We start from the raw sequence: 14478 nt of genomic DNA on the forward strand, positions 1-14478 counted from the left end.
TTTAGTTAAACTCTGTGTTCATGATTCAACGATAAGAAAGAGAGGAAAGGAAGTGGCATCTGTGGGAGATTTTCAAGACGAAAACCACTGCTAACCAAAAAGAACACAAAGACCTATCCAAAACTTAATGATTCCCAGGACTTTTACGAAAATGTCCCTTGTACTGAAAAGACAAAATCTGAACACTTCCGAAAGTTTACGTCCTATTACATCTAAATCTTACACAGGATATCGGGACAACAGCATCATGTTGACAGTTCCACTCCTGGGCTAACCGTCTCCAAAATAAAGGTTTTGAAATGGCTTAGTCAAAGGAAGAGTTATATGCATAGCTCTAAAGATGTAAGCCATTTAAAACATTTTACCTGTGGTGTGAAGTGGTTGAGAATCTGTGGGCAATCCACTGAAGAAGTAGTTTTTTTTTATCAAAAATGAGTGTTCATAAATTGCCTTTGAAATAATCTTCCTCTAATATGTTCTGTAATTACGGGTTATTGTGGGATCTCAAAGGCAGTTTGATTTCTGCCGTTTCCAGGGCCAATTTAAAGTGATCTGCGAAAAGAGAAGTAGAAGTGTCTTGCTATGCTCTAAGGTCAGAAACTCAAGATGTTCAACCTACTCGGACAGATTTAGGTTAAAAATCATTGTTCTAGTTTATCTGTATCGTGTCAAGTAAACCAAAGATAACAACGCTCTGACAGAATCCCACATAGTGAGAAGGTAAAGCACAAGAGTTGCAGTCAGTATACACAGTTGCACGATGTGATTAGAGCAACTATTGTATGTAGACCTAGATTCCATGGATTCATTATATATAATTCCCCTTTTTTGCTGTCAGAACATGCTTTTTGCTGTTGCGCAATCCCCATACAGTATACCTTCAGTGCCTTAAGGAGGGAGCAGAATGTACAGCATGTATGTGCCCAGAGAAGGAAAAGAAACACCGAGCAGCCATCTCACACAGATTGTGCACGCTGCTCTCGTTTTTCAGGTCGGGACGCCGGAGCCGACGGACTGATTTGCTGCGCACTCAAACACTCTGACTTATTCCTGAACTGCTGGAATACTAGAGCAGGGGTTGTTATGTGAAGACCCAGGACAACAGGGTCAGGACCCAGTTTGGATTCCTGGTTACTCAACTGGTGCTGGTCTGGACTGTCTATGAAATGAGAATAGCCTGTACAACACTTTATCATATGCAGCCAAACTGAGCAAATCGTCCTCCTGTAAAAAAGAAACATACGTCATAATTAGGCAGTACTATGTGGGAATGACTTGCAAAATTAGCTCATATTTTATAACCAGCAGTTCAGTACATTTTCCCCCCTGTGGTTTTGGAATGAATGAAAGCACATTAAATAATTTTTTTAGACTTAAACTTTTTTGTCACATAAATTATTTAAAAAAAAAATCTGTTATATGGCAAAAAAAAACAACAAACAAACAGTAATCTAAAAAAAATGTTGATAGAAAGGAATCTAAATAATTGAGGACACTAATTTATTGGGAAAAGTTTTGACTTTTCTACTGTTTTATTAGAGGATTACTTTGATAAGAACAACTATTGCTCTCAAATTATACGTGTTTTCTTTGAAAGGAGCTTCTTCATTTCATTTAAAATAAAATAAAATGCAACACGTAACAACAAGATAGTGAACCATAATGATAAAATAAAATAAACATTGATGTCTGATAGACTAAAACGGCATATTTGGGTTCCAACTGGCGCTGTTGAACAACACGACGCCATTAAATTGGAAATGACAACACTACTTCCGCTTTGGACTTTCGGAATTGTAGTCCCAACGCTAGTTGCGTTTCAATCCCATTATAAATAAAATATCCGCGTTCTTTATGAAACAATTTTTTTCTACTGATAAGTTTCTACTATTTACAGCGTAAATTCCTTCATGGCGTAACATCTGTATTAATTTTTACTGGTATATTTAAAATTACTATTTTAATAAGTTATTAACTATATATATATATATATATATGTATATATATATATAGTTAATAACTTATTATGTATAGGTGTGTGTGTGCTAGAGACAAATGTTGCAGAACTTGAGTATTTTTTTTTTTATTAGTCTGTCACATAAACTCTTAAAGAAGTTTGTTGAAGACTATGGTTGTGACGTTTGTGGCGAGGTGCTGAAATATACAGCAATTCTTTAAAATATGTCGATGTTTTAGCGGTTAGCAGCAGTTTTTATTAGTTGCGAAATGTTTTTTTCAATTTTGGCGATTTATTTTGAAAGGGAGAAGTGTTTCCTCCGGGCACGCGGTCGGAACTTGACGCGTCACCTCCGTGTGAAAACCCAGCCATTGCCTGGACTAGTCATCGCCAGAGAGGACCCCAGAGAAGACGGAGCCGCCGCGGAGCAGCTTTGAACGGGGAGCAGCGCCTCATCACCGCGGATTTATTGCATCACACGCGCCTTAAAGCAAGGAGCAAAGCGGCGGTAGCAGAAGCGGACCGGACTTCCATGCAGCTCGTGGTTTAGCATCTTTGAGGAAAGCAGCTTTATTTATTTTTTCTTTTGGAGGTGGGGTGCCTGGACCCGAACGCAGATAACCCCCAAAAAGTAGCACCGGAGCGGCCGCTGCATCGGCGAGCGAAACTTGGCACCTCTGCGCGGCGCGCGGCGTCTTGTCAGTCGGCTTCGGCTTGCTGCACGTACCGCTGGCAGAGAGCTCCTTTTTTTAAGAAAAAAAAAAGGGGGGTTCATGTTTTTGTAATTTCTCCATCTTTGTGTGTGTTCTGCTTCTGCAACCAACTGTGGCTTTAACGTGACGCACCGTGCTGACATCTGTGCGGAGCGTCGGAGAGGACTCCCACTGCAGAGGAGTTCAAAAAAAAAAAAAAGGCTCGACCATTCAAGTTTCCCCCCCTCCTCCTCCGGTCATACTCCAGCGGTGCCAGCGCGACCCACACCAATGTGATAGGTATGGGTTCGTTGGGTTTTATGTCGGTCGGTCGGAACCGGCCAGGCGCTGTTTACGTCTGGCTCGAGTCTGCGTGTGGGTAAAGTTAGCAGCCGAGGCTGCTTTGTGAGTTCCTCAACAGGCTGCGGTGCTGCATCACTTCCAGCACATCTATCAGCTGCGTTCAATGTCATTTTACCGATGCATGCAAAAAACACTTCTGAAATCTCCCACTAGTTTAGTTTTGCGACCTCCCTCTGGTCGCAGTTTTTAATTACGAGGTGCATGTGGTTCATCCGACTCTCTCTGCCATTGTTGCTGATTGCGCTGTTGATTCCTTTTCATTACATCCTGATGCTGCCACCAAATAAAATCCCGTTTTCTATAAGCCAGTGAACCAGCTTTCACCCACTGAGAGTCTCAGGATAAATGCACCGATCCAGCATCTCTTTGGCCTTTACCGATTTTTCTTTCCTGCCAGCTTTGAGTTGTTTTTTTTAATGTTTTCGTGCCTCAGCACTGGAACACACAGAAGGGATTTTAATGCTCTGCTTTCCTCTTTTTATAGAGGTACTAGATTTGAATCTTGCAGTGAACGAAGAAATTAGATTGTTAATCTATTTACTGATAGAAAATGATGAGAGTTCTTAGTTTTGCTGCGTTTAATGAGTTGGTCAGTGAGAGAGTGATTGGTTTCGTCCAACTTTCCTGTGATCAGCAGGTCAGATGCTGAGAAATATGAACTTCCACTATTTTCTTTGTGTATTACAATCAGACACCGGTTGGAGACATATGGTTTGATTCATAAATGATTTTCAGTTTGGTTAAAAACGAATGGCTCTATTAAACACCCTAACTTGTTGTTAGCACTAAAGTATTGTTTTTTTTTCTTTTTATGCATCACCTTTTGAAGGGGAAAAAAACAATCTGAATTGGTCAAAATCAAAATTGGCAGCTAAAAAAAACTGCACATTAAAAATTGGTCTGATCGGTGCGCCCGCAAAAAGACGGCTGTTCCATCCAATTAAGAAATTGAAACCATAACGTGAAAGTAGTTTGCGAGTTTTGAAGCTAAAGCTTTTTAAAACCTTAACAGTGCGTGCATAGTGCATACATAACCAGCCCGCGTCGGCTTCCTTCTAGTTCTTGTGAAATATCTGCAGATCAAAGCAACCGGTTCCTCGCCGCTGCGCCGTCCTCGTAGTACCGTGATGTCATGTGTTTATCCGCGGCGAGTGTTTAGTGAGTCAGATTTAACGTCGTCCCAAATCCGACAGCGAGCAGGAGCCCAGGAGCTGCTCTGCTGGTCGGGCCGCGGCGCACAGACGAACCGGGGCACCAGGAGAGCAGCTGTCCACTCCCAGAGTGCTAGACGGCTGCCCTTGTTTTTCTCCGATCGAGGCGAAACGCTCTCCGCTAGTGCCCTTCAGTGAGATCAGCTCTCTCATTCGTGAGTTGTCTGTCTACTCAGCCTGTCTGTGTCGTCTCCTTCTGGGGGGGGATTACCTCACCTCGTCCGCGTGGGAGCCATTCACGGGAGCGCACCGTGCGGCACCCTGGGACTTGAGACATCTGGCTGAATAAAATTACCTCTCTTAACCTCCGGGGCGGCCTTGTCCAATCCGCGGTATTATGCCTCGCTGATTTGCAAACCTGCTCATTACACGTGTTCCTGACCAGCACGAGCAAGCCGGGGGGGGATTGGACCTGCTGGCCTTAAACGCATCTCTATCAGCTGAAAGATGCGATGTCGCCTCGATGGGCCGACTTCTGAGCAGCATGTTTTAAATTTAGCTCTCTAAAATCGGACATGCTTGTGCCTTTTTTTCCCCCTTTTTTTATGACATAAAACTCTTCTTGATTCGGTAAACAAGAGCGGTTTGTCGAGCTGTTAACTTTACTCACATTCGTGGAGGACTGGTTCGATCGCGGATGAGTAATTGGGAAACATGTCCAGAGAGTTCCCTCATCGCAAACCAGAAGCAGCTGCTGTTCCTGTGCGCCGGCGTTGATACGAGCAGAAGTTATCTGAAGGCTGTTCTGTAAGGCTACTGGGAAACTCACTCGGCATATTCCCTTACCCCTCGCGCTTTCTGTAATTCAGTATGCTGAGTAATATATCGAGCGCGCTATCCTCACTTTTGCATTGTGAGTGTCTCTCCCCCCACCTACCCAACACACACACACACACGTTAAGCTGCTGAGTTGCTACAGGCTGGCCTAACCTTGAGGTCAGTCAGGCTGCTGCTGTGTCTTTGGGCTAAATTTAGAACATGGAGCAATTAGGCACACACTAGTCCACATCACTCTAATGCACTAACAGCGCTTGGGATGCACATCATCTCTTTACATGATGGAACCACTCTATCATACTGCTCAAATTTCCTGATTTGCTTTATGTTAGTTGTATGGATTTCAAGTCTCTCTGTAACGACAACCACGTTACAATAAGCTTTATAATTACTGACCAAATGTTTTGTGTGGAAGGAACCCTTTTTTTGTGATGATCACAAACATTATCATTAAGTTCTTCCTCGCCTTAATCCAGGTTAAAGGTGTTTAAGAAGCCTTAAAATAAATGCATCTTTTTATTGCAGCTCAATATTGACACAAATGGAAAAAAATCCAACTTTTACTTTAAGCAATTTTGGGGAAAAACATCACATTAAGAAATAAGTTTTTCATCAAATCCCATGTACCATAAATAGTACTGCTGTACCTATAAAAAAAAAATTGAAGTTGAATTAGATCAAAATTAGATCAGGAAATACATTGATTGGAAGTACCAAAAAAAAGGGCAACAAAATCTTTATAAATACACATTTAGAATGTGAGGGAATGAAGCTCAATGCTTAACAAAAATAACGACAAGGTTGTAAAGAAGAAACTAAAAACCAAAACCATGTTTATAATTGTCTCAAGGACTCTAGAGTGGTGAAATATCCATCTTCTGTCCTCCGTGAAGAACCTCGCTCTCTTCAGATCAAGAGTTTCCGCCCACACATAAATCCAAGGAGGGGACCGCGTTTGTTTCCCCATCAGCGGATTCATCGTCCTATCAGTCGGAAAGCCCAAACAGTCTTGAAAAATTTGAACTTGGAAATCCCCGACCTCCTGTTTCAGTGTTGTATAAATACGAGACGAGAAAGTGGCCCGTTTCTTTTAATCCGTTCTCCTAATCCGTCCCTGTTAGAAAAATTGTAGCAAAGAGTGACGGCAGGTCTCCGTTCTTCACGCCTACCGATCGTTTGGGAAGCATGTCAGGGGAAAAAAAGTTTCTATGCCACCGTCACAAACAAACTATTAGTGTTTGAACGACAGCACTGGGCAAAAAATGCCTAAAGGTTAATGTTAGAACATTATTCAGTCACTTAATCTGGATTACTGCAAATTATTTAAAGGCTTTTATACTCTTCTTTCCTGGGGATGCCAATAAGCTTTAGATCTGTTGATCAATCAGGTGGTAAATTTCATTTATTTATTTATTTTGTCTCTGTTTTTGACTTTCAGTTACAAAGACTCGAGCAGACCAAGCCGGGCCAGGCCGGGCCAGGCCAGGCCGTGCCGTACCAGACGGGTCGGCTACCTCAGCTGTCAGCTGGGAGAGGGCACATCCTCGTCGCCGCCCACCATTCAAGGTTTAAAGAGATTCCTTTGTGGCCGTCGGCATCTCATCAGTTTCCGGTTCTTCTATGTTGTGGTGGGCCCTGTCTGGATGTCAGCAGCAGGATGGATTCTGGGCTTGATCTGACCGTTCACGCCTCACCGCAGCGTTGGCCGCGCTCCCTCTCCGACCGCCTGTCGTCCCTCTCCTCCCCGGTCTTTAAGCCCCCTCTTCTCACCTGGGGCCTCCCTCTGCGCTGCAGGGAAGGGCCTTATAGGAACTGTAGCGTGTCTTGTTAAAGCAGCCAGGAAGCAGAGCTGATAAGTCCTTACAAACTTTTACACAGAACAAGGGGTTGCTGTGTTCAGTTTTCTGATACGACCAGTTGCCTTTTTTTTTTTTTTTTTTTAACCATCTTTCAAGTTGAGTTCTGAAGTTTACGCCGGTAGCTCTGTCTTATTCCTCGCTTCTTACGCAAAAAAAAAAAAAAATCCTTATTTATGTTCGCTTTTTCGTCCTTCGTGGTCTGAGCCCGCGCGGAAGAATGTCCGAAAGTAGCAGCAAAGCGGTGAAATTCCTCGCCCCGCTTCCCCCGGCGTCCTCCGACTCCCCCTGCCCGTCGCCTCAAACCCCCCACAAGAATGTGAACGGCTCGGCCAGTTCAGACTCGCACGTCGTGGAGAAGATCGGCGAGGAGCAGCCCGAGGTGCGGCGGCGGCGCCACACCATGGAGAGGGACTCCAAGGCAGCCGAGCACCGCTTCTTCCGCCGCAGCGTCATCTGCGACTCCAACGCCACCGCTTTGGACCTGCCCAGCAAAGCCGCCGTGCTGCTCACCTCACCCCCAGACTGTGAAGGGCCCCCCCTCTTTATATCCACGCAGAGCCTCAGGCCTGAGGAACAAGAGCCAGAAGGTGAGAGCACAAGAGGGTCCTATCTGCAAAGCACCAGCCTTCAGCCTTACTCTACCCTCGGCGGGGCGGTTACACCGGGACACGTACAGCGTGCTGAGGGAGATTTGGATCTGAACGTTGTCACTGTGGCTGTTCCCCCGAGTAGTAGTGCTAATTATGGCGCCGCGGGGCCAACGACGGAGCAGATCCCGACAGCATTGGATGTTACGGCGGTAGGCAAGCAGCCCGTCACGCTGTGCTCCAGAGGGATCCAGGAATCACAGCAGGTGGCAAAAGGCGAAAAGGCGGACGAGGCCGCACTCGAGGGGGGCGTTGGCCCCCTGACCGAGGAGAAGGACCGGGAGAAGGAGGAGGAGAGGGGCCAGGCGAAGGCCCGGGCGGAGCAGAGGGAGGCCGAGAAACGGGTGCAAGACGACATCGAGGAGGCCGAGACCAAAGCCGTGGGGACTTCGCCGGACGGACGCTTCCTGAAATTCGACATCGAAATCGGCAGAGGGTCTTTCAAGACCGTCTACAAGGGACTCGACACGGAGACCACGGTGGAGGTGGCCTGGTGTGAGCTGCAGGTAAGCCTCGCCTCTGAAAACTGTCACTGTAGCCTTTTTTTCTAAGTCTGAAACCATCTAAATGTTCCCTCCTCTGCCTTTGCACGACCAGTTTTGACTTTCATGCAGCGAGTGCTTCCTGATCAGATGTTTCTGACCCAGATGTTTCGGTTCACGACGAGAGATCCGTCTGATAACGGAACATAAATGGTGGCGATTACATCTTGGTTGATGCAGTTAGCGTTTTTCAGGGTTTTTAGATCAACCATAAGAGGACAAGAGCTTCTGTGAGCTGCGAAAGTGTTCTTATCTGTTGAGCTCTTCACATTTTGTGACGCAACTACACAATTCAGCGTATCTCATTGTTCTATTTGGTTGACCCACACGCACCGCGAAGAGGAAGGATGAACTGCTTTAGAAATATGATTACAAATTAATATCACAGTATACCAGTTTGGATAAACTACTCCCACACGGTGGTGGCAGCATCATGCTGTGGGGATGCTTTTCTTCAGCAGGGACAGGGAGGCAGGTTCAGAGTTGATGGGAAGCTGTATGAGGCTAAATACAGGGCAGTACTGAAGAAAACCTGTTAGAGAGGCTGCAGAAGAGTTAAGACTGGCAAAGACTAACTGGCAAAAAAACAAAAAACGTCAGTGTCTGGTTGTGCCATGGTGATAAAGACGAGGATCAGTTTTGTTGATTTTTCTCATGGGTTCCATCAGCAACCTTTTTTCTTTTAATCCTCCAGGCAAAAATAAGACAAACTATGTATATAAAAAAACTCTTTGAAAAAGAGGACAATAAAGAATTCCTTTATTGTCCTGCAATGGGGAAATTCAGGTGTGACAATGGCATACACGCAGACAGTTCCATTCAGTTATTAGCAATCATAGTAATTATAATAATCAGAATAATACAGACAAGACTAGTTTGCTGGAAGTGAGATCAAATCTAATCAGATCTAATTTTAGTCCAGAGGAAGATGTGGGACAAATCGTAAAATTAGCCAGCGAGATTGCATCTTTGTATACAGGGTTTTTAGGTTGGGTTTGTTTTTTTTCCAGATATGTGTGGTTTTTGAGACTAAATGCTGTAATTTCAGTGTGGATATTCACTCAGGGTAAGTGAATGCCTCCGCTTTATAATCACAAGCTGCTTTCTTTTTGTCTATCAGCTACATCTCAATAAAAAATGTTAAAGTTTGTGGTTGCAATGTGGGAAAAAGTCTTAGGAGCATTTTTTTTTTTTTTACAAGGCAAAATGTGTGTAGGTCTGCTATGTTTTAACAGGTTCGCTAGTTGCAGAATTACTGCGTCTCTTCCTCGGTGCTGCAGCTGAAACGTTTCTTTTCGTCTTACTCATGGTTTGGAGGATGTGCCCTCAGAGTCTCAGCTGCGACTAGTTGATTTCTTTTTTTTTTTTTGGTCGTTAGTTTTGGTGAACGGAAGTTGAGGTGCAACGCACAACCACGATCACAAGTTTCATGATTGCGTTCTGAAAGGTTTCCAAACGATAGGTGGGCTTGAGTTCCTGATCGTGCCAGGTAATTACTCAACAAAATGTGCTTGACTTGTCTTAAACCTCCTCGGGTGAAGACGGGCAGCTGGGAAGCGTCCACCCCGCCGTCACTCCTGTTGCAGGTGAACGGCACTGGTGTGTGTTTAAATGCCGAGGCAGGGCAGGCCTTTTTTTTGGCTGTTGTTTAGAAGCAGGACCGGCGGCGTGTTCAGCAATCGGAGGAGTAGAATAACAGCGTCTACCAGTCATATGACATTCAGACCGAGCTGAGGTTTTAGCAGGAGAAAGAAAACACACTGACATGCACTCACGTGGACCTGCTTGTTGCCATGCCAAGGCAACAAACATACAGGACTTTAAACAAAGCTGTAGCCCATGTCAATCCTTAATAAACACCCAGTTTCCATCTACCTTATTACAGATGAATTAAAACCAGAAAGTCAGAAAATTGCCCTGTTTTGAAGTTTTGATTTGCTTTATTTGTGGGGAGCACGTGCTTGTTTTGCTGTCATCTCCATCACAAGATCCTCGGCAAGTCTTCCAGAATCCCAGGGGCTCAAATGAGCTTTGCCTGATGTGCCGCGTCAAGGAGATGCTGGTTTGTTTGTCAGAAAACAAATGTCCAACCCTGGCTGAGCTTTTCTGTCACACATCTCTCATTTTCTTTCTCTGTGTGCGTCAGCTTCTTGGGGAAAATGTGGAGACCAGGTGATCGTGTGTTGTGCAATACATCGCTATACTGTCATGATTTGGGTTTTGTTTGGTTTATGTTTATCATTTGATCAGCTAGTCTTGTCTTCCACCTCAGGTTTTGTTTCTGTTCTGTCTGGTTTTAGAGTCTTCAGCTTCTGTACTGTTTTAATTTATCCGGTCTTTGTATTTAGTTCTGATCTCCCTTCGGTGCTCTGTGAAGTCTTAGTTTATCTTCTATCTTAGGTTTGTTCTTCATGGTTATTTATGTTCTAGGGTTGGTCTAGTGTCTGTTCCTAAATTGGCCAGGAGAAAGACCCTGGCCAATTTAGGAACAGACACTAGACTAGCTGATCAAATGATAAACATAAACCAAACAAAACCCAAATCATGACATATACAGTCATATTCAGTCATTTAGAAGTAGGATTTCTAGGAGGCTTTATCAGAATAAAAGCATCTTAAAAAAAACAACTTTTAAGCAAGTGTTTAACATTATTTTTTATTAAGTGCCCATTTCTGCATTAAATTGTTGCATTTTTAATAGGTCTGAAGCAATATAGTATGTTTTTATTAGCTGGTGGTGGAAGAAATGGTAAGAAATTAAGGCTTTAAGACATCATTAGTCTATATAATGTGTTTCTCTTAGTGAATTGAGTTACTGAAAGAAATAAACATTTCAAATATATTCTAATTCACTGAGTATGGCTGTATAGTTTTCGGCTCCCCTTACATTTTTTTTCTTTCAAATGAGCATGACTTTCAAAGTATTTATTCATATATTTTTTTCAAAAAGTTTGTCTTTGTCTTCTGATTGCTGTATGTTGCACATCACAATCAGAATCAGAAATACTTTAATAATCCCAGAGGGAAATTACTGTTTCAGTACAACCGCCATCACATACAAACACAAACATGTAAATCCTTTCAGACAGAAATCTGGTTGTTATGGCTTCGTCAAAGAATCCTGGGAAAGAAATTTGTGTTTGAACTACAAGAATTGTCAGAAAATGTACAAAAGCAAAAAAAGAAAGTTCCAGGAGATAAATTAGGTGTAAAAGAAATACCTTTAGACAGCAAATTCTGTTAATCATCAATAAAAAAGTCAGGTGCATAAAATGCTAAATGCCAGGACTAACTTGTCATGCATAAGCTGGCCATCTCCATTGCATGAACTTTTAGGTTTTGGAACGATTGCCATTTGCATGCCTCAAAACTATTTTTTTATTACTTTTCATACATAAACACAGAATTTGTTAGACAGATGAACAAAACATGTTAAAACAGAAATTAGATGTAAAATGAGTGCTATGCAGCAGGAGTTTAACCATGCACTAGAAGACAAATGGACAATTGAAATATTGTACGTCAGACAAATGGTGTCTTCAAATGTGTGATGTTTTTAGAAATTCAGGATGAGCCCTCAGACACCTGGACATCCTGCAGAATTTTGTTCATAACCACACAGGCCTCTGCCGTGTGCGTCGTACCTCCAGTAGAACCGGGGCAGATCCATCTCCCTTTGATCACCCCTTAGACAGCGTGGGTCCTGCTCCAAAGCGCGCATCACCAATCAGTCACCTGCTGAGAGATCAGTGGCCAGCAGGAAGAGCACCTGTTGTGGGACCTCAGGGTTTCTGTCCTTAAATGCATAATGTTCAGCAGGATTGGATGGTGGGATCGACCCATAGCTTTTTATTTAAGAAAAAAAATTTGATCCTAAAAAGGAAAAACCTCTCTCGCCTGGGGTCACATTGAGGTCGCTTACTGCAGAGATTTGATGACTGTCCTAGCTTCTAATAAGTCTGTAAATTCAAACGCCTAACCTATCAAGATGTAGACAGATTATTCTATTACGTTCTGTCATCTTTTTGGTGCACTTGTATGGAAAGCAGTCACAATTATGGAGATATCAAATTAACGTTTATGTTTCCCTCTGTGGTAGTTGTCATGGTCTTGTAGCGTTTAATGTTTGGTGCAAAAGGTCAGCAGTTAATCACCCAGAGCATCGTTTCATGCTCCCAGGGGTCACTCCTATACATCTTTGAGGTTACTTTTTCAGCCTTTTGAGATTGTTGTGTTTACGGGGTACTTTCCTAGAACTTTCAAGGAACTTAATGGTTATTTACCAGGAACATAAAAGGCTCTTTGCTGTAATTTACCAGCTACATTTACTGAAGTTGCCAGGTACTTTTCTTTAACGTAAATAAATTACTTTCCGGATCTTAGAGGTTACTTTCCAAAACTTACCAAGGGTGACATGCGACATGTTTAGCAGGTTGATTTCCTGGACCCTATTTGGTATTTTTAAGGAAAGTACCTTCTAGTAAGTACCATCTACTAAGTAACCACTAAGTTCTGGAAAAGTAACCAGTAACTTCTGGGAAGGTTTGCGCTAAAGTGCTGAAAGTATCAAATATGTTCAGGTAAGTAACTTTTTGAGTTGTGGTAAACTATGAACACTTCTAATAATCGTGAAAGTCACTGTTTCTGGCAGGTACAAATTGTATTATGTAATTATCTATGTTTCATATTTCATAAAGTCTACACTAATTTAAACTTATGTAACCAATGCAGGACCTGGTGTAACTTTGAGCTATTCTGCCCTGATGTCTAAATTAATGACTATTAGCATTGTAATGACAACTTTAAGTGATGGGAGAGGGGAAAAAAACAAAATATCTAGTTTCTTAAAAGCTAAACTGAAGGAATTAAGGGATGACACAACAGTTGTGCACAGCACTTTAAAAAGTATAATTTGACTTCACTACTTGGGTTACACAAAGTTAACATTTGTGGTTGGCTGTCTAAGTGCTCGCAGGAACAAACAGTTTTCCACACTGCCCTCCTATAATCCCCCTTTAGTGCGTTTCTGTCAAAGATGACAGAGCAACTGTTGACATGTGGCAGAAAGCTGAGACCAAAGTTACATACTTGCGCACACACCCACCCTCCAACCAATCGCATTGGGCATGCCAACTGGAGATCTTTGAGGGCTACGATCACCTGGTGCTGGCTGGATTTTTGAACGTGCATATGTTCTAAGTCCTGCACGTGTTGGTGTTTGTGATTGATGGTCAGATTGAATAATACAGGTTAGCTTCTGTCACCCAGGAGACGGCTGGATGGAGGGGGAACATAGCCGGAGGGTAGCTGACAGTTTGCTTAAGCTTTAAGCAAACTCTGATGATGAATAGACGGTGGGAGTGGTGAGGAGGAGGAAGGTCACCCAGTAGCTTATCTTTACAGGCCTCGTTAGTTTGGATGGGAGCGGGAAGGCAGAGACAGGTGACCTGGGATGAAAAGGATCCCTTAAAATGTTTTATCCGGGGAGTTTTAAATGATGTGTGTTTCTTCTAGTTTCCAAGGCTACTGTCAATTTCTTGGAGTCGGATAGATAAGAAAAGCCTCTGGACGGCAATGTTGTAGTTTAAGTCTATGGCAATATAATATTTTTTGTGACTGCTGAGTTAGATTCCACCTATGGGTTCAACAGAGGGGGTTGAGTACACTGGACTGAATGAAATATAACAAACAAGAACTGATAGTTTTGCATGTTTTTGTTTGGCGGTTGGTCTGATAAATTGGGAAAGCTTCTGAGCGGCGGGTATGGGCAGTGAAAAGTAAACTTAAAATTGAGTAAATGAGGTGTTTTGGAGAAGGGAAAAGAGGGAAACATTGAGAACGGCTAAAGGACAAGGAGTGGGAGGATGATTGGGGGAAGGAATAATGGAGTGAAGATGAAAAAGAGGACTCCCCTGAAAGGAAGACCCATCATCAATAGAAAACGCTAAGATTTCTTTGAGAACCGCAGCAGCACACACCACCGATTAGCTTTCCCCCTGCTCACATGTTCACTTCATTTGGCCTATCGTAGCAATCATTTTACATAGCAGATTTCTGCGATTGATAGTTTAAGTCAAAATTTTACATACACCCATGTGCATGTCGATGCCAGCCCTTTTGAGCTTATTGGGTTATTGTCTGGCTTTTTCCTTTTTGCAGTTTGGAATTATATTGCAACAAAGAAATTCAGTTCAATTTAAAAGCAACAATGACTTAGTGCACAAGATTGAATGGTGCACATTTTTGTTTCAAATTCATAAAGGGTAAAAATTATACATGTACACAACCCAATTATTTTTTAGTAAATTGTTTTTTTTTTTAAAAAGTAGTAGGTCCACCCTATACTTTTTGCAGCCATTAACCAGCTGTTGGCATGATTCAGAAAATGTATTTAGTCGTGGTTCATTTAAATTAGTTAGGTTCCTAGCAC

The 14478-nt window shown here is 42.8% G+C and overlaps 1 protein-coding gene across 14 annotated transcripts in view; it reads left to right on the plus strand.

Moving 5' to 3' along the window:
* The first annotated feature begins 2323 nt into the window (after positions 1–2323).
* The window catches only part of wnk1b (WNK lysine deficient protein kinase 1b), a 104421-nt gene continuing 92266 nt past the window's right edge, over positions 2324–14478 (plus strand). For 12 of the 14 annotated variants that reach the window (XM_036149341.1, XM_036149346.1, XM_036149344.1 and 9 more), the window contains exons 1-2: positions 2324–2949; positions 6439–8012. In XM_036149341.1, coding sequence (XP_036005234.1) covers positions 7077–8012 — 936 coding nt within the window. In that variant the 5' untranslated portion in view covers positions 2324–2949; positions 6439–7076. The remainder of the gene's footprint in view (positions 2950–6438; positions 8013–14478) is intronic. The other 2 variants (XM_036149354.1, XM_036149355.1) reach the window with 1 other exon arrangement.

The sequence above is a fragment of the Fundulus heteroclitus genome, chromosome 17 (assembly GCF_011125445.2).
Source record: "Fundulus heteroclitus isolate FHET01 chromosome 17, MU-UCD_Fhet_4.1, whole genome shotgun sequence".
Taxonomy (NCBI): Eukaryota; Metazoa; Chordata; class Actinopteri; order Cyprinodontiformes; family Fundulidae; genus Fundulus; species Fundulus heteroclitus.